This window comes from Trichechus manatus, unplaced genomic scaffold (assembly GCF_000243295.1).
Source record: "Trichechus manatus latirostris isolate Lorelei unplaced genomic scaffold, TriManLat1.0 scaffold00029, whole genome shotgun sequence".
NCBI lineage: Eukaryota > Metazoa > Chordata > Mammalia > Sirenia > Trichechidae > Trichechus > Trichechus manatus.
The window spans coordinates 4,555,388-4,576,014 of NW_004443965.1; the positions used below are offsets into that span (position 1 = coordinate 4,555,388).

General features: G+C 36.5%; 1 protein-coding gene across 3 annotated transcripts in view; it reads right to left on the minus strand.

Annotated features, from left to right (window-relative positions):
• SCAMP1 (secretory carrier membrane protein 1) overlaps nucleotides 1–20,627 on the minus strand; it is a 130,441-nt gene that overhangs the window by 66,438 nt on the left and 43,376 nt on the right. For all 3 annotated transcript variants that reach the window (XM_004374473.3, XM_023729479.1, XM_023729478.1), the window contains exons 3-6: nucleotides 13,366–13,464; nucleotides 11,850–11,958; nucleotides 8,727–8,855; nucleotides 4,336–4,495 (exon numbers count right to left, since the gene is read on the minus strand). In XM_004374473.3, coding sequence (XP_004374530.1) covers nucleotides 4,336–4,495; nucleotides 8,727–8,855; nucleotides 11,850–11,958; nucleotides 13,366–13,464 — 497 coding nt within the window. The remainder of the gene's footprint in view (nucleotides 1–4,335; nucleotides 4,496–8,726; nucleotides 8,856–11,849; nucleotides 11,959–13,365; nucleotides 13,465–20,627) is intronic.

Genomic DNA, 20,627 nt, shown 5'->3' on the forward strand with positions numbered 1-20,627 from the left:
AAAAAAAAAAAGTTGAGAATTTAGAGGGTTAATATGTTGTGGGGTTGTTATCCAATGTCATACAACAACATGTGTACTACTATTTCATGAGAAAGTATTTGTTTTGTAAGCCTTCACCTGAAGTACAATAAAAAATAAAAGAAATAAAAAAATAAAAAGAATTTTCCTGAATACAGTGAAACATTTCAAGGGACAGAGTAACAAGGGCAGAGATCTGGGGACCATGCTTTTAGGGGACATCTAGGTCGAGTGGCATAACAAAGTTTATTAAGAAAATTTTCTGCATCCTACTTTGGTGAGTGGTGTGTGGGGTCTTAAAAGCTAGCAAGCGGCCATGTAAGATGCATCAATTGGTCCCAACCACCTGGAGTAAAGGAGAATGAAGAACACCAAAGACACAAGGAAAGTATTAGCCCAAGAGACGGAAAGGGAGACATAAACAAGAGTCTGCATCAGCCTGAGACCAGAAGAACTAGATGGTGCCCGGCTACCACCAATGACCACCCTGATAGGAAACACAATGGAGAGTCCCTGATGAAGCAGGAGAAAGGTGGGGTACAGAACTCAAATTATAGTAAAAAGACCAGATTTAATGGTCTGACTCAGGCTGGAGGAACCCCAGAGAGCATGGCCCCCAGACTCTCTGTCAACCCCGAACTAACAATCCCCAAGGCCAACTCTTCAGACAAAGACTGGACTGGACTGTGGGACATAAAATGATACTCATGAAGAGTGTGCTTCTTATTCTTAGCTCAAGTAGATACATGAGACTAAATGGGCAGTTTCCGTCCAGGGGTGAGATAAGAAGGCAGAGAGAGTCAGAAGCTGGTTGAATGGACATGGGAAATCGGGGTGGAAAGGAGGAGTGTGCTGTCACAGTATAGGGAGAGCAATTGGGTTCACATAACAATGTATGTATAAGTTTTTGCATGAAAGACTACCTTGAATTGTAAACTTTCACTTAAACTACAATTAAAAAAAAAAAAAGAAAATGTTCTGCATCCCACTTTGGTGAGTTTCGTCTGGGGTCTTGAAGGCTGGCAAGTGGCCATCTGAGATGCATCAACTGGTCCCAACCCACATGGAGCAAAAGAGAGTAGGGAATACCGAGAACACAAGGAAAGTAGTAGCCCAAGAGACAGAAAGGGTCACATGAACCAGAGACTTCATCTGCCTGAGACCAGAGGAACTGGATGGTGCCCAGCTACCACCAGTGACCACCCTGACAGGGAACACAACATAGAGTCCCTGATGAAGCAGGAGAAAAGTGGGGTGCAGAACTCAAATTCCAGTAAAAGGACCGGACTTAATGGTTTAACTGAGACTGGAGGGACCCCAGAAGACATGGCCCCCAGACGTTCAGCCCAAAACTAAAACCATTCTCAAGGCCAACTCTTCAGACAAAGATTACACTGAATGGGACATAAAATGATATTCATGAAGAGTGTGTTTCTTAGCTCAAGTAGATACATGAGACTATTAATGGGTAGCTCCTGTCCAGAGGTGAGATGAGAAGGCAGAGAGGGTCAAGAGCCTGTTCAATGGACACTGGGAATCTGGGATGGAAGGGAGGAGCATGTAGTCACAGTATAGGGAGAGCAACTAGGGTCACATAACAATATGTGTATAGATTTTTGTACGGGAAACTAACTTGAATTGTAAACTTTCCCTTAAAGCACAATAAATTAAGACAAAGTTACACACTGGTAAGGTCTATTAATGATGTAAAATACTTTAATTCAACTTTTCCCGTAAAATGTTATTCCTCTGAGTTCTGCTCTGAGCAGTGAAACCCAGATAACTAACATATTTGTCATACAGTTGAAAGGGGCTGAGATGCAGCTAAGGATTTAGCCTAGAGACTGAAAATGCTTCCACCTATGCCACAAAGCCTCCAGAAAGGAACCAGCCCTCCAAGCACCTTAACTTTAGTCCAGTGAATTTACTTCACATTTCTGACCTCCAGAAGTATATGTAATAGGAAAAGCACTCTCTGATTTTCATCTACGGAACTGGATGGCTCCTACTTGAGCGTAGCCAAACAACAAACGTATTATCAAACCAAGCAAAGGTCTAAGTCTTCAAACCAGGACTCTGCTTTAGAATCCCTTATGTAGTTTAGAAATAATTCTTTGAAACCAGCAGCCTTTCATCATCCCGATGAAGGTTCAGACAGGGTGCCATCAGACCAGAACATTTAATTATTCATCTCCAGGGAGAAAACCAGTAGATGCAGTCCCTACAGAGAAAGCTCCACCAGAGGAGTTGAAGATGAAAGAACATCCATACCTTAAGCCTCCAGCTAGTCACAAAGCATTTTTCTTTCAACATGCTAAGACAGAAAAAAAAAGGAACCAAGTGACTTCAAGTAATAAAAGACAGAGAGCTGGTTGTTAGTAGCTTATTTTCACTACATAAGTCATACCAAAACCCAAACAAACCAAACTCATCTCTGTCTAGTCAATTCCAACTCATTGCAACCCTACAGGACAGAGGAGAACTGCCCTACAGGGTTTCCAAGGCTGTAATCTTTACAGAAACCAAATGCCACATCTCTCTCCCTTGGAGTGGCTGGTGGGTTCGAACCACTGACCTTTCCGTCAGCAGCCAAATGCTTAACCATTGTGCCATCAGGGCTCCTTTACATAAGTCATAGATTGTTAAACTACAAAGTCTCTAGTCTCGGATCACTTTTAAAGTCTTACAAAGATATCCCTGCTCCTATCCATCAGCATCATTACAGATAACATTGGTAACATGATGGAGTAACTAAGGAAGAGGTCAGATGCCACCGCCTCCCACCCCACCGCCCAAAAAAGAGCCTTGATAACAAGTAAAAGAGCAGCAGTAACTTTGCCTCCTAGATCATGCAAGGAATAAGTACGTCCTCTTCATTCTTCTCTCACATCTACAGGGGCACCTCTCTCCATTCCTTGACAAACAACTTCCCATATTCCAATATATTCAAAGTTTCTTTCTTCCTTTCCCTCCTCCCATCTATTTTCTTTCCTTCATTTCATTTCTAACCAACTTACTTTTCTGTCCAAATTCCCCAACCCTCCTCTTTGCCTTCCTCCCAATCTGCTTACGCATTTGGGTTTCTAATTACCTTTTTTTTTTTTTTGGTGATACACATTCCAGTTAATTAAAGAGATGTTAGGTTGAAATGGAAAAAATTAGACCATGGAGTGTGGCCCTCTAATTTCCCTAATATATCATTTACACAGCACATGCCTGTACCCTAGTTAACACTTCCCTTCACTCGTGACAGCTGGGATTAAAAAAAGGTTTATTTTTCATAATGAGTTTGGTCGAATAAAAATTAGTTGATACAGTATTGAATATAGGAATCATACAGGACTATCATCCAAATCAGCATTTCTCAACATTTATTTCTTAAAGCAGTAGTCCAACAAGGTACTCCACAAGAAAAGAATGGTTTCATGGTCAACTCACAAAGCACACTAGCCTCTTAAAAGAGTCTAAGAAATTCTCAAATAAAAAAACTTGTTTAACTGTATTATTCAGCTTTCCCCAAACTTATTAAGCTGATGAATCCCCCTTTTCCCCCACACCTATTAATATCCCACAGAACACACATTTAAGAAATTGTAATCGAGCCATAAGTTAAAATAAACCAGGTAAAGCACTATCTCTTATAGCTTAGTTTCTAAAATGTGACGGTATTTTGAAAAAACAAAAATGAACTTATACAGAGCACAGTTTTAAAGTGCTAAATGAAACTGACTCATTTTAAATATCATATGTATATTCACTTTGGAGCCCTAGTGGTATAGTGGTTAAGAACTCCGCTGCTATCCTAAAGGTTGGCAGTTCGAATCCACCAGCCGCTCCTTGGAAACCCTATATGGCAGTTCTTCTCTGTCCTATAGAGTCTCTATAAGTCGCAATCAACTCAGTGGCAACGGGTTTAGGTTTTTCTTTTTTAATATTTACTTTAACTAGATTCTTTAAAAATCACGGCTGTAATCACCACTTGGAGGGAGTGGGAGGGGTATTAGAGGATGAGATGATGAAAAGCAAAATTTTCCTTAAAGTCAAGTGTATCATATGGAAAAGAGTATTTTACAAATGTCAAGGTATAAAGCTGTTCTCATTTTTCCTTAATTAATCTGCATATCTGATCTTTTTTTCAAGTGGGAGAAAAGAATGGGATTTTATGAATACATAGCCATGTTATATATACTTTTCTGAAGATACATTATACAGTAATCAAAAATTTTAAAATAAAAATCTGTCCATTTTCCTTCTAATACTATGAATTATTTACTTCACAGGTTTTGAAGAGCATATTTTAAAGTACACACATTTTACCTGAAAGCTCCGTAAAGTGGTCTGTACCAACAGACAAATGAACAAGGAGTAAAAAGCAAGAACCACAGGATACTCAATCCAAAATCAACCCCTCTTGTAGGATCAACACAAAACCAAGCCAAGCATCCGAAGATATTTAGAAACAGTGTTACAGCGTGGACTGTGGAATCAAAAAACAAAATAGAAATGTTTACATTCAATTTATGAGTTCATTCAATAAAAATGATAAATAAAAAACTATTTACTAATAACATATGTATTCTACTCCATGTTTCCACTCAATATTTTTGAAAATACTGCTATTTTTTACATATGTGCTTTGAAAACAGAGCATACACAGGAAAAGGAGTCCTAATACAAGCACTGTTTGGCATGAGTTCTTTTGGCCCTCTCCTTCTGGACAATTACTCAGCTGAACCAGAGAAGCACTACCTTAAGCACTTCTGTCCTCAGAAGGGAACATGTGATGTGTCCCTTGATCCGAGGCCCAACAAGAAAAGTAACGTCTGCCAAGGAGAGAACCAGGACTTGGGAGGAGAAAGATCCTACACTCAAAACTACATTTTTACAGAGTAGGGCTACAAAATTCTCCTAAACGGGACTATAGAAAAGAGAAAAAATGGAGAAGTGCCCTGTGAAATATCATTACAACATTTTTTTCAGCAATAAAATTAGTTAGGACATTTCGACTAAAAATACTAAAAGAGTAGCAATTTCCAGTGGCTACATAGTCATTCTATGGCAATTATTTTTTATTTTTAAAATGCTGGCAGAAGATTCAACTTCTTTAAAAAAAAAAAAAAAAAAAAAAGAGCAAACCATGATGCACTTCAGCTGCTGTGGCAGACCTTTCTTTTGGGCAACACAAACAGATCTTAGCAACCTCTGCATATGCTCTTAATAACTACTTTCCCTGACAGAACAAAAATAAAAATTCTGAGTAATATCTAACTATACTATGATCCTAAAGAATTGCAATTACTCACTATAATTATTTTTTCAAAGGTTTTATCAAAAAAATGGATTCACAGGCTGAATTTATTATATGAAATAGTCTTTTAAAAGTTACAATAATTGTCAATGTAAATTATCCATATATTAATAATATACCATTACTTGAATTAAAAATAACAAATAGAAAACCTATCAAATGTAAATTAAAAAAAAAATTCAACGAACTTTAAAAACTAATTTTAAAATCTCATTTATTTATGAATCAAATAAATCATTAGTGAAATACGATAAAAACATAAATTCTAGGATGCCTCTAAATTTGCTCTCATCTAACCACAGGCAATCACAAATTATAGAGCTGCAGATAGAGCTCCAGAGGAAGAGTGAAGAGACCTGGGTTACAGTCCACTACTGCTGAGCCAACAACTTAACCTATGGAAGCTTCAAGTTTTCAGCTATAAAAACGCAGGCGCTCTTCTAGCTTTAAAATTCCATTGCATTCTAGGACACACAAGAGACTCTTACTAATTATTCCCATTAGGATTTTTAACTCTCATGAACAATACTTTATTAACAAATTTACTCAAAATCCTTTGCCTCAAAATAAAGGTAGTGCTGTAAGAGGCTTAAAAACAGAATTCAAAAGACAACGAGATGGGAAATTATTATTCTGTAGCATTAAATGGCATCCAGCTGCCTAAAGAAATTTTTAATGTTTAGAAAATTCTAACTCAAATTTCAATCTTCAGAGAAATAAATTTTAAAGTTCATCTCCCAATCCACTTATGAGACAGAATATATGAGTATGTGTATATTTTAAAGCTCACAAAAATTCTTCCAAGTACAGATAAAAATAACAATTTAATTTTGTGTAATCTATTGAAAAGTTTTCTAAATGTTTTCATAGCAACTACCAACCGTAATAAGTTATTTGCACCCAATGAACAGTAAAACGTCTAGGCGTCTGTTCACTTATTCAGAGATTTAAAAACAAAGAAAAGCAATCTAACATGAAATGCTATGTTGCTAATTTCAATCTATTCAAGTGAGCAATGAATCGATGCTGGTGGATTCTAAGCGCAGGTAGAACACTAAAGTAATCTTTAGGCCATTTTGTTTACATCCTTTTGCAAGTTGAATGACTCTCCAATTTGCTTTATTAAGCACTCAAATCTGGAACAGCGAACCTAAATTTGCAACCATTACTACAATATTCTTCTTACTAAGTTCTGCATTATGATATAGACCTAACATAAATAGCTTTATAAGAGTAGATCATCATCTTCACTAAATGGTCTTTAATGTACCAAATTTGTTTTTCTTAGTTTTTCTTTTTTTTCCAAATTCAAAAGTACACTGAAAGAGGTTTAGATTCATTTCACAGTGATATTTCTAATTGTGTCAGCTCGTTTATAGGATCAATTCTTTATTCCAAGTAGAGTATTTGGGTTTAAAATGTAAAGTTTATCATATTTTGGTTTAAAATGTAAAGTTACTTCTTCATTTTGATACTTTGTAGGTGGTATACCATGGAAATCTAGAGTCAAAGTATCCAGTTCCAACCTAATCTTGGAGAAGTTACTCAAATTCTCTAAGCTTTGGTTTCCTTAGCTATAGAACCAGATACTATAGTAACTGCTTCATAGTGTGGTTAGGATGTAATAAGATAGTGTATATAATGTGATTGGCACTATGCTTTGCACAAAGTAATTCCTCAATAAATGTTAGTGCTCATAATTATTATTACAGAAGGACAGCATTAGTCAACCCCAAAATCAACAACAGAGTGACCCTTAAAACCTTGAAAACAACTTCTTAACACAGCCTATACTCTATGAAATCTGGGCACACTACTGAGCTGGAACTACATCTTACTTCGTTTCAAGTAATGCTTCTTCAGCTCAGAAACTTAACTGGAATCTTAAGCCCTTTTTGAAAACAGTTAACAGAACTGCCAACTGAATAGGGTTGGGGAAAATTATAGTCAACTGTATTAGGGTTGCTATGAGCCAGAACTGACTCAATGGCACATAACAACAACAACATATTAGGAGAGCCTCAGAAAGTTATATATTTCTAAGACAAAACAGACTATTTTGAAAAATCAGCATTGGAAAAGTGGTTAACAATTTACTGTTGAAATTAATCTATTTCCTCATTCAACCTCTATTTACTAATAAATCCATTATATAATTTTCTTGCAACCTGTATCCCTCCCACCAAAAAAATTTTTTTCACCAAGTCAAAGAACTTACACCTAAAATGCTAGGCCAATTTCTACCCATTAGAAGATAAACACATACATACACTCACACACATATACCAAATTATGTTTGATTAAATGCATGCATTGATTAGCATGTACACAGATGGAAATCATAACCTTAAATATTAAGAAAATATACTACTACCGACACTGGGAACTCAGTAAAAGATCAAGAACAAAACCTCAAAAAAGAAACTAAAAATAAGAGTTTAAAGTGTACTATCCATACGGAATCACGTCAAATTCCAAAGCAACTGCACATACATAAGGAATGCTCCTAAAAGATTCTGATGAAAATTATCTATTTAGGAAAAAAAATAAAGGCTCCCTAATCATAAAGTAAAAACATACCAATTTCCTCCATCAAGAACGTACCCTACAAATTATCCATTAACCCAGCTGTTGTGCAGGTGAGAAGCCATGATAGCTACCTCCCCTACTGAAATAATGATATTAAATGAGACTGAGACTACTCCTGGGAATAAAAATGAAACAGAGAGTAAGTGGTGAGTCTGTGTACATACATAAAAACTTTTAATAGCTTGACTTATTTTAATATTCCACGAGTTATGATTATGTTTAAAGCAACGTGAGCCTCAAAGCCTAAAATCTATGTTCCAATGTTCTATTCAATAAAACTCCCTATATATCAACCAGGTATTTCCAATAATAAAAAGTATATTCACTACCATTTAAAAATGAAAATTGTGCTGAAAGCTATTTTAAAAAGATTTAATTTATAATTTTATGCATCTTTTTAAAAATAGTAATAATGCCTACATTTAACAGAACTTTTAAATGCCCTTTCTTTGCATAAAAATAGCACGCATAATTATTTTCAAAGCAAATATTGCCTAGATAACGTTTTTCAAGGAAAAAGGATCATTACAAAATTTGATCCATATGACAGAGAAGTCATCCTTTCCACAAAAGAATGCCAGTTCTCAAATATATAAGTTTTCCTTGGCTAAGGACTTATACTATCACATACAGTACAATTGTGAAGTACCCAAATATTATGTTGCACTTTCAAAATTATGATTATTTTCCTATATGTAGGAAAAGACCAATTTACTATACTATCCTTAAAATATGAGTTCAAAAAAAAAGGGTGAATCTTGACAACAAAACAGAAAAGTATAAACAAATATATAATTTATTTTATACTCACACATCCACAAGTAGTACATAATTTTTACTGTCTTTTGGAATTCTACAGGAATGTCTACGGAAAAATCCTGGTAGAAACAAGGTCCCACAGGAAAATTGCCGGGAAGAGGTGGCCAATTATTTTTTCTGCCTGTTTAAAAAAAAAAAAAAGTTATTTACATTAGGACAAATATGTGTTAATCTTATTTTTAGTTTCATAATGAAGAAGAATTCTATCTACTCTTTAATAGATGTTATAAAACATAATACTATATTTCTATATCCCTACAATTCTAGAAGTAGGGCTTTATATTTTTCAAAATTTTCTCAGTGTATCACTTTAGAACACATTAGATGGTAAAATAATTTTCCAATATCATGTCATATAATATTTACTAGGAACCATCTATGTACAGGAGAAACAAAAAAAGAGAAAAAAAAGTACAGGGATAGACCTTGTGACTCTACCCTGAAAAACAGATTTAAATAAAATTCCCAAGAGTTTGGCTTCCATGTGAAGATGATCCAGTTTTTAAACTCCTATAATTTTCTTCATCAGTATTTTAAATCTTGAAGTATAATTCTGCTCTTTTCATAAGTCATGTGGAAAGGGAGGACCAGCTTCTGAATCTTTCAAGTTTTCTGCTGCCAACTCCATGAAGGAACATAAGATTCAACCAATACCAAAGGATCAAATTTGGAAATCTCAAAATCTAGCAAAAGCAATATCCAAAAGACACACGTAAGAAAACCATAAAACTGTTAGAAAACATGAAACAGTCATTAGAAAGAAGTCGAGGGATTACAGCACCATCAAAAACCTACAGGAAAAAAATGTAAACTATGAGGAGAAAAACTGCATCTATATGAAGAAATAAGATTAAAAATAAGGGCTTGGTAAATGGTGGGGAAATGAAAAATAAAAATTAAAGCAAGAAGACAAAATACAAAAAGAGAGGGCAAAAACAGCACCTTAAGGTCATTTTCTAATTTTAGATGTTTCTCTAAAACTTTTTTAAAAATTCAATTTTCAACACTTTTTATAGATGAGGAAAATTTTTGCACAGTGAAAAAAAAAGCATGACTTATTTCTAATTCTCCCCAACATGTCTCCACTATTACACCTATCATAGTATTCAAATTGCATAGTTTATACATTTCTCATACTAGTCTCATACTATGTGAGAGAGAGCAGAGCATAGTGGTAAAGAACAGAGGCTCAGGAACCACAAGCACCTAGGCACTTAGCAAGGCCAAAAGCTAGGTGGCTTTGGGCAACTTAACCTCTTGAAGCCTTAATCTCTCCATCTGTAAAATGGAAATAACAATTACACTACCTTTCACAGGATCGTACTGAGGATTAAATTAGTTAATAGATGAAAAGTACTTAAATACACTAACATACTGAGTCTCTTAATTTCCTATTCCTCATTACTACCTTTACTAAAACACTATCATAGAAATAATTTGTATTAATCAAAGTAAGGCAACAGGACTGATTTTAGTTATAGGTTTTTCAAAAACATTGATCTGAATTAAACCTTTAGTGTCTCTTTCTACAGATGCTGTCTCTGGTATTGGAAGTAAGATAAAAGTGTCCCCAGGAGGCCCTAGATTTCCACATTCTAAGGAAGAAACAGGTCTGTATATTATTGTTGTACTAGCCTGGTCATTTCACCACTATCCCAGACATCCAGCAATGACTTGTCTAGCCCTTTTTTCCCTTCTTATCCAGAGAATGCTAGCCTTCCCTAAGATACTCCCTTGAAGTGACCTTTGGGAGTCACAGCCTGAATAGATTTCATAGCAAATAATCAATTCAGCACTTATTTATTTCTTTGGCATCATCTAAACAGCCTAGGCTATCAAACAATTCGAGGGACAGAGTAACAGGGGTGGGGGTCTGGGGACCGTGGTTTCAGGGGACATGTAGGTCAATTGGCGTAACAAAGTTTATTAAGAAAATGTTCTGCATCCTACTTTGGTGAGTGGCGTCTGGGGTCTTAAAAGCTAGCGAGTGGCCATCTACGATCCATCAATTTGTCCCAACCACCTGAAGTAAAGGAGAATGAAGAACACCAAAGACACAAGGAAAGTATTAGCCCAAGAGACAGAAAGGGCCACATAAAACCAGAGACTTCATCAGTCTGAGACCAGAAGAAGTAGATGGTGCCCGGCTACCACCAATGACTACCCTGACAGGGAACACAACAGAGAGTCCCTGATGGAGCAGGAGAAAGATGGGGTGCAGAACTCAAATTCTAGTAAAAAGACCAGACTAATGGTCTGACTGAGACTGGAGGAACCCCAGAAAGAATTGCCCCCAGACTGTCAACCCCGACCTAAAACAATTCCTGAAGCCAACTAGTCAGATTAAGACTGGACTGGACTGTGGGACATGATACTCATGAAGAGTGTGCTTCTTAGCTCAAGTAGATACATAAGATAAATGGGCAGCTTCTGTCCAGAGGTGAGATAAGAAGGCAGAGATGCTCAGGAGCTGGTTAAATGGACATGGGCGATCAGGGGTGGAAAGGAGGAGTGTGCTGTCACAGTATAGGGAAAGCAATTAGGGTCACATAACAATGTATGTATAAATTTTTGTATGAGAGACTAACTTGAAATGTAAACTTTCACTTAAACTACAACAATAAACAAAAAAAAAAGAAATAAAAATAAACAGCCTAGGCTTCCTAGAGTCACCATATATTTTTCTAACATGATTTAATATTATATACTTGTGGAGACAAAGAGCAGATAATTTGAAATTGACCTGAATAACCCAGAATATAAAAGTCAAATGTAGGATACACTCCCATGTGCTCAGAAAACAACAACAGGCCCAAAGAAGGCCCAAGTGCAAAATCAAAGCCTCTTGGCCTTAGAATAAACCAGAATTAATATATTCGCATTCACTTTCTGGGCACTGAGGATAACATTGTTCTAATCCATCAAAAGACTATACAAATCAGCCAAGATCAGAGAGCTAGAGTATCAAGTAGGAAATCTGCTGTATCAGGTCTCCTTGCTAGAAAAGAAAAACAGGGCAAAGTTTTATCCATAAACCAAATGACCCAGAGCTAGTGCAGACATTAATTTAAAGTGTTTAAAAGTTAATTTTATTTCAAGATTCTCTGCATACTACCATGCTGACTGAGGTTTTGCATTTCTCGTTCTCGACGATCTAATTCTGCTGCTTTTCTTTCTAGTTCTTCCTGGCGCTTAAGAAGTTCTGCTTGGGCCAAGGCATGTTCCTAAACAAAAAATATCATTAAGTGTATATCAAGAAGTATAAAATACTAAACCATTTATACAATATCTCCTACTTCTTTCTACTATGCTAGTTCAAATGCTTTTCTAAAATACAGGAATTATTCAAGATTCAAGTTTCAGAAAAAATTATGGGGATATTTGGCCCACTTTTGTCTTTTCATTATGATAACTGTCTCAGTTATCTAGTGCTGCTATACAGAAATACCACAAGTGGATGGCTTCAACAAAGAGAAATTTATTCTCTCACAGTCTGGTAGGCTACAAGTCCAAATTCAGGGCATCAGCTCCAGGGGAAGGCCCTCACTTCTCAGCTCTGGAGGAAGGTCCTCGTCATCAATCTTCCCCTGGTCGAGGAGCTTCAACACACAGGGACCCCGAGTCCCAAGGACATGTCATGCTCCTGGTGCTTCTTTCCTGGTGGTATGAGGTCCCCAACTCTCTGCTTGCTCCCCTTTCATCTCTTGTAAGATAAAACGTGGTACAGGCCCCACCCCAGGGAAACTCCCTTTACACTGGATCAGGGATGTGACCTTAGAGAGGGTGTTACAATCCCACCCTAATCCTCTTTAACATAAAATTACAATCACAAAATGGAGGACAACCACACACTACTGGGAACCATGGCCCAGCCAAATTGATACATACAGTTTTGGGGAAACAATTCAATCCATGACAACAACCCTCAATGGGAATGTTAGGTCCAATAGGACATGAAAAACTTCTCTCAATAAGAGTAGTTAGAGTCATGAGCTAATTGGGAAAACAAAATTAAGGTGACTGCTGTGCCTAAATGAACAAGAAGAAGAGAGAAAAGGGAAACGGTTGAATTGGTTCTTGTCAATTGGGTTAAACGGAACATAAGGTACCCAATGCAAGAATATTATATGGTATCTTATATAAGATAATGAGATCAAAGAAGGATATGAGTAAGAAATCCTGGTTTGTAACTCCATTTGTCCTTATGTGATAGCAGGCATTCTATTCATCTCCTTTTTCATTGTACTTTGGCCACTTTCTCATACCTACTACCACTGTCTCCTGTTTAGCCATTGTAATGCTCTTCCAAGATCTATTATTGTATCATTGTTACTGTAATGGTTTGTGCATTAAAAAGTGAGACCAAAGGCAAGAAAGTTTTCTCTATACAAATTGTACACAAGATGCTATATGTATTCAATAACTGCTAACAACAGAATAAAGATAATGCTATAAGCTAACAAGGAGCGTAAGTATTATAGAGTTGATAAGCTAGCTAATCCAGACTCAAAAGCAGGTTAAAATTTAAACAATAAGGAATACAACAGTTTAAAGAATTGTTTTGCTCAAAAAGCAAATGTTATTGACAATTTAATTTCTAAAATGAATTTACACAGCTAACATGAACTAACCTTTGCAATCTGTGTATAAGCTGGAGGTTCCTCTGTTGGTTTCATTATTGCTGGTTGTGTATTAGGTACATTAGGCATTTTCACATTGCCTGGTGGAGGCTAGGAAAATTAAGAAAAAGACAAATTACACAATATAAAGATCCAATTTTATTTCTTTCAAAAGGTATACAAATAAAAAGTGAAATCTGAAGAACTGCCTCTCTTCCTCCTCTGCCCTCTCATACTCAACCATCAGACAAAGAGCTACTTAAGCTCTCCATCTCCATTTTCTCAAACTCATTCATTTCTCAATGTTTCAGTCTGACTGCCACCTTTAGCACTATACTCTTTTCAAGGGGTACCACAGGTAAAACTATCTTTAAATATTTCTTTGTAGTAAAACACAGCACCAGACTGAAGAATTACACCAAGGTTACTAACTGCCAACTCTTCCTTCTTAAGAAAACTATGTGCCAATGCCCTGCGAAGTAGTAAATAGGTGAGATCTTGGCAGAACCATATGGAAAACTAAAATTAGACTTCCTACTTCACACCATACACAAAAACAAATTCCAGATGGATTTACGGCCTAAAAGTGAAAAAGTAAAACTTAAACACTTCTAGAAAAAAAAATAGGTAAATATTTTTATGAACTCAGGGTAGGTAAGAGCTTTTCCAATGTAAACTCTAGAAATCACGTGTATTTTGTTCATGATGTATCCCAAGTGCCTAGAAGAATGCCCTGGACACAGGAGATGCACAGTAAGTTATTGTTAAATTAATTAAGATTAAACACAAACTATAAAAGATTGACAAATTCAACCACATTGAAATTTAATAACATAAAATGAAAAGTCAAATCACAGATAGTAAAAAAGAAAGTTATAATGCATATAACAAAAAACTGTTACAAAGAATACATGAAGAATTCCTATGAATCCATAAAAATACCACTAATAAAAAAAAAGGAAAAAAATCTGAATAGGCACTACAAAAAGAAAAGAAAACAGGAAGTCAATAAACATGAAAAGATGTTCAATCTCACTAGTGAGCAAGAAGTACAAAAAACATTAAATATTATTTCACGATCTTGTGACAGAAAAATGTGAAGTCTGACAATATCAAAATTTAGAATAAAAGTATATACATACTGATAATAACTGTAAAAATTAAAGCATATGACCAAGAGAACATTTCAAATCAATGGAAATAAAAAGGATTATCAATAAATTGTTGCTGTTGTTAGGTGCTGTCGAGTCAGTTCCAAATCACAGTGACCCTATGTACAACAGAACGAAACACTGCTGGTCCTGCGCCATCCTCATGATCATTGCTATGATTGAGCCTATCGTTGTAGCCACTGTGTCAGTCCATCTCATTGAGGTCTTCCTCTTTTACACTGACCCTCCACTTTATCAAGCATAATGTCCTTCTCCAGGGACTGATCCCTCCTGATAACATGTCCAAAATATGTGAGACAAGTCTCTTCATCCTCACTTCTAAGAAGCATTCTGGCTGTACTTCCTCCAAGACAGATTTGCTCATTATTCTGGCAACTCACGGTATATTCAATACTCTTCACCAACATCATAATTCAAAGGCACCAATTCGTTGGTTTTTCTTATTCACTGCCCAGCTTTCGCATGCATATAAGGCAAGTGAAAACACAATGGCTTGGTTAAAGCACACCGTAGTCCTTAAAGTAACATCTCTGATATCCATAAATGGTGCTGGAATAATTATTTAAATATTTGGAGGGAAAAAATAAGATCCCTGCATCTCACCAGAATAAATTCCAAATGAATTAAAAGTAAAAGTAAATTTTTAAAAAAAACTATAAAATATAGTATAATACAGCATAGATATAGATGACTATTGGATCTTGAGGTAGAGAAAAGCCATTCTAAACACAAGGAAGAGGTGAGAAGAGAGAAATCATAATTAAACTACATAAAAATTAAGAAATTTGATGAGGTAAAGCATATCATAACCAAGAATAAAAGGTAAGTGGTAAATAATAAGCAATGCATACAGCAGACAATTAGCTAATATATTTCATTATGTACAAACCAATAATAAATAGATGAACATGTTACTGGGGAAAAAACTGTACTTTAAAAACCCTGAACAGACAAGTTATAAAATAAATACAAAAGAAAAATAAACATATAAATATTTTCAACCTCACTAGCAATCAAAGAAATGCTAATTTCACCTAATTATTTTTAAAATCATTACTACCATGGGATTACCAGTACACTTCAGAAAAGGTGTGGTGAAATAGGCTTTCTCACATTCTGATACCAAAAATCAAACCTGTTGCCGTCGAGTTGATTCTGACTCATAGTGACCCTATAGGATATAGTAGAACTGCCCAATAGGGTTTCCAAGGAGTGGCTGGTGAATTCCAACTGTCGACCTTTCGGTCAGCAGCCAATAATCTTAACCACTGTGCCCCCAGGGCTCTCTGTGATAGTGGAAGTAAAAACTAGTACATGTAACAATCCTGGAGCACAATTTGGCTGTATGTATCAAGAGCCATACAGATATTTACACCCTATGACCCATGAAGAGCTAGTCTTGAAAAATATCCTAAGGAAGTAATTAAAGATACACACGTGTGTGTGCCAAGAATGGTCACAACAGCATTACTTCTAAAAGCAAAAAGTTAGAAACAACCCAAATGTCCAACAATAGGGATATAGTTAAATAAATTGTCAATTCCATAGGAGAGTATAATATACAGATTTTTTTTAAGTTCTAAAAGAATATTTAACAAAATGGGGGAAGCTTGTACCAATTAGTGATAAACGCAAGTTTCAAAATAAAGCTGGATATACAGAATAGTGCCAATTTTGTACTTTAAAATATAGTAAAAATAAATCAAAATGTTAATAATGATTCTGGAAAGTGGAATTATGGGTAAGAGAGAGCTTTGCTGCTAACCAAAAGATCAACCGTTTGAATCTACCAACCACTCCTTGGAAGCCTATGGGGCAGTTCTACTCTGTCCGACATGAGTCAGAACTGACTCGACAGCAATATCACTATATCTTTTGTCATCAAAATAATTATAAATTCTGTTCCAACTGCCTGCTCCCTCTACTCCAATATCCCATATTACCGTATTTTACTAACATAACACGCGCATTCTACGTTTGTTTGACAACCATACCCCCCGCCCCACTGCAAAGCATTGTCATAAATGCCGCTATGCAATTTTTTTTACATGTGGCTGTAAAAAAAATTAGCACAGCATGCTTATGAAAATACCTCGTGGGTTGGGGGGTGTGGCTGGCAAGCAAACATAGAGGGCATACATTATCTGAATAAAAATATAGTAATAGAAAAACTGAAGTTAATCAGTCCTAACTGTTCTGCAACTAGGCAAGCATGGCCCTAAAGTCCCACCCTCTTGGTTTAATAAACAGCAACAACAATACAATGAAAGAAAAAAAAAAGGCTTGGAAAACTTAGGCTGGCAGCCCACTCCAGCAAAAACACAGAAAAAACTATCCAAGAATCCATCAAGTTGAAATATTTTACTATAAATTCTGCAAATACTTAAGACTTATTTAGAGCTAGTAGTTTGATATATTTGAGGTCATAGTTGTTTGTGGTATGGCAATGATGAGAAATGTTGAAGAAGTACAAATCTATAAAAATATGTATTAATCTGATAGTTATTATCCTAATAATTTCTCTAAATTTGTAGACCTCTCTTCAGCTCTGAGATCCAGTATCTTCTTCAGCCACAACAGTACTAGAAAACTGTTAGCCACATCAAACCAAGTATAGCTTCTGGGGGAAACTTCTTGCCGTAATTATTAAAAACCTATTTTGATGATGGGTCCTAACTCTTCTCTAAGTTTTTACTTGTACACATATGAGCAAAAAGAAAATTAAAAGAAGCCACCTAAGACTTCCATTTCTTTTTTTGTTAATCAAAAATTTTATTGTTGTAATTAAATGAAGTTTACTTTCAAGTTAGTCTCCCATACAGAATTCTTTTTTTTTTTTTTACATACATTGTTATGAGACCCCCAACCACTCACTGCATTCTGTGACAACACACTCCTCCCCTCCACCCCTGATCCCCCATGAACATTCAACCAGCTCCTAAGTCTCTCTGCCTTCCCATCTCACCTCTGGACAGAAGCCACCCCTTTGGTCTCTTGTATCTACTTGTCTAAGAGGCACATTCTTCACAAGTATCACTTTATGCCCCACAGTCCAGTCCAATCCCTAGCTGAAGAGTTGGCCTCGGAAATTGTTTTAGTTCTGGGGTAATGGAGAGACCCGGGGCCACACTTTCTGGGGCGCCTCCGGTCTTAGTCAGACCATTAAGTCTGGTCTTCTTACTAGAATTTGAGCTCTGCATCCCATCATTCTACTGCTCCATCAGGGACCCTCTGTTGTGTTCCTTGTCAGGATGTTCATTGGTGGTAGCCGGGCACCATCTAGTTCTTCTGGTCTCAGGCTGATGAAGTCTCTGGTTTATGTGGCCCATTCTGTCTCTTGCGCAAATACTTTCCTTGTGTCTTTGGTGTTCTTTGTTCTCCTTTACTCCAAGTGGTTGGGACCAGTTGAAGCATCTTAGTTGGCCGCTTGCAAGCTTTTAAGACCCCAGACGCCACTCACCAAAGTAGGATGCAGAACATTTTCTTAACAAGCTTTGTTATGCAAATTGACCTAGATGTGCCCTGAAAGCGTGGTCCCCAGATCCCACATCCCTGCCACTCTGTCTCTCAAAGTATTTGATTGTATTGAGGAAACTTCTTAGCTTTGGTTTAGTCCAGTTGTGCTGGCTTCCCCTGTAGTTTGTGCTCTCCTTCCCTTCACCTAAGATGATTCTTATCTACTATCTAGTTAGTGAATAACCCTCACCCTCCCTCCCCACCCCCATAACCATCAAAGAACGTTTTCTTCTGTATTTAAACCTTTTCTTGAGTTCTTATAATAGTGGTCTTATACAGTACTTGTCCTTCTGTGACTGACTAAATTCACTCAGCATAATAAGTTCTAGCTTCCACCAAGTTATACGATGTTTCACAGCTTCATCGTTGTTCTTTATCATTCCGTAATATTCCATTGTGTGGATATACCACAGTTTGTTTATCCATTCATCCATCGATGGGCACTTAGGTTGCTTCCATCTTCTGGCTATTGTGAACAATGCTGCGATGAACATGGGTGTGCATATATCTATTCCTGTGACGGCTCTTATTCTCTAGGATATATTCCAAGGAGCGGGATAGCTGGATCGTATGGTACTTCTATTTCTAGCTTTTTAAGGAAGCACCAAATCGATTTCCAAAGTGGTTGTACCATTTTACATTCCCACCAACAGTGTATAAGTTTTCCAGTTTCTCCACAACCTCGCCAGCATTTGTTATTTTGTGTTTTTTGGATTAATGCTAGCCTTGTTGGGGTGAGATGATATCTCATTGTAGTTTTGATCTGCATTTCTCTAATGGCTAATGATCGTGAGCATTTCTTCACGTGTCTGTTAGCTGCCTGAATATCTTCTTTGGTGAAGTGCCTGTTCATATCCTTTGCCCATTTTTTAATTGGGTTATTTGTCTTTTTGCTGTTGAGGTTTTACAGTATTTTGTAGATTTTAGAGATTGGACGCTGATCAGATTTGTCGTAGCCGAAAATTTTTTCCCAGTCTATGTTGTCTTTTGACTCTTTTGATGAACATAAGTGTTTGATTTTTAGGAGCTCCCATTTATCTAGTCTCTCTTCTGATGCTTGTGCATTGTTACTTATGGTTCGTACTGTGTTTATGCCATGTATTAGGGCTCCTAGCGTTGCCCCTATTTTTTTTCCATGATCTGTATCATTTCAATTTTATATTTAAGTCTTTGATCCATTTTGATTTAGTTTTTGTACATGGTGTGAGATATGGGTCTTGTTTCAGTTTTTTGCATATACATATCCAATTATGCCAGCACCATTTGTTAAAGAGACTGTCTTTTCCCCAATTGATGGACTTTGGGCCTTTGTCAAATATTAGCTGCTCATAGGTGGATGAGCTTACATCTGGATTCTCAACTCTGTTCCATTGGTCTATATATCTGTTGTTGTACCACTACCAGGCTGGCTTGACTACCGTGGCAGTATAATAGGTCCTAAAATCAGGTAGTGTAAGGCCTCCCACTTTGTTCTTCTTCTTGAGTAGCGCTTTATTTATTCAGGGCCTCTTCCCTTTCCATATAAAGTTAGTGATTTGTTTCTCCATCTCATTAAAAAATGCTGCTGGAATTTGGATAGGGATTGCATTGTATCTGTAGATTGCTTTGGGTAGAACTGACATTTTCACTATGTTGAGTCTAATTACCTATCCATGAGCAAGGTATGTTTTTCCACTTATACAGGTTCTTTTAGCTTCCTGCCGCAGTGACTTGCAGTTTTCTATGTAAAGATCTTTTACATCTCTGGTTAGATTTATTCCTAAGTATTTTATCTTCTTGGGGGCTATCGTAAATGGTATTGATTTGGTGATTTCCTCTTCGAGGTTCTCTTTATTGGTGTAAAGGAATCCAATTGATTTTTGTACGTTTACCTTGCATTCTAAAACTTTGCTGGAATCTTCTGTTAGTGCCAGTAGTTTTTTTGTGGATTCCTTGGGGTTTTCTGTGTATAAGATCATATCATCTGCGAATAGAGACACTTTGACTTCTTCCCTACCTATCTGGATGCCCTTTATTTCTTTTTCTAGCCTAACTGCTCTGGCTAGGACCTCCAGCACAATGTTGAATAATAGTAGTGATAAAGGGCATCCTTGTCTGGTTCCTGTTCTCAAGGGGAATGCTTTCAAAGTCTCTCCATTCAGGATGATGTTGGCTATTGGTTTTGTATAAATGCCCTTAACTATACTGAGGAACTTCCCTTCTATTCCTATCTTTTTGAGAGTTTTTATCATGAATGGGTGTTGGACTTTGTTGAATGCCTTTTCTGCATTGACTGATAAGATCATGTGGTTCTTGTATTTTGTTTTATTTATGTGATGGACTACATTGATTGTTTTTCTAATGCTGAACCATCCCTGCATACCTGGTATAAATCCCACTCGGTCATGATGAGTTTTTTTTTTGATATGTTGCTGAATTCTCTTGGCTAGTATTTTGTTGAGGATTTTTGCATTAATGTTCATGAGGGATATCGTTCTGTAATTTTCTATTTTTGTGGTGTCTTTACGTGGTTTTGGTTATCAGGGTTATGCTAGCTTCATAGAATGAGTTTGGGAGTATTCCATCCTTTTCTATGCTCTGAAATAC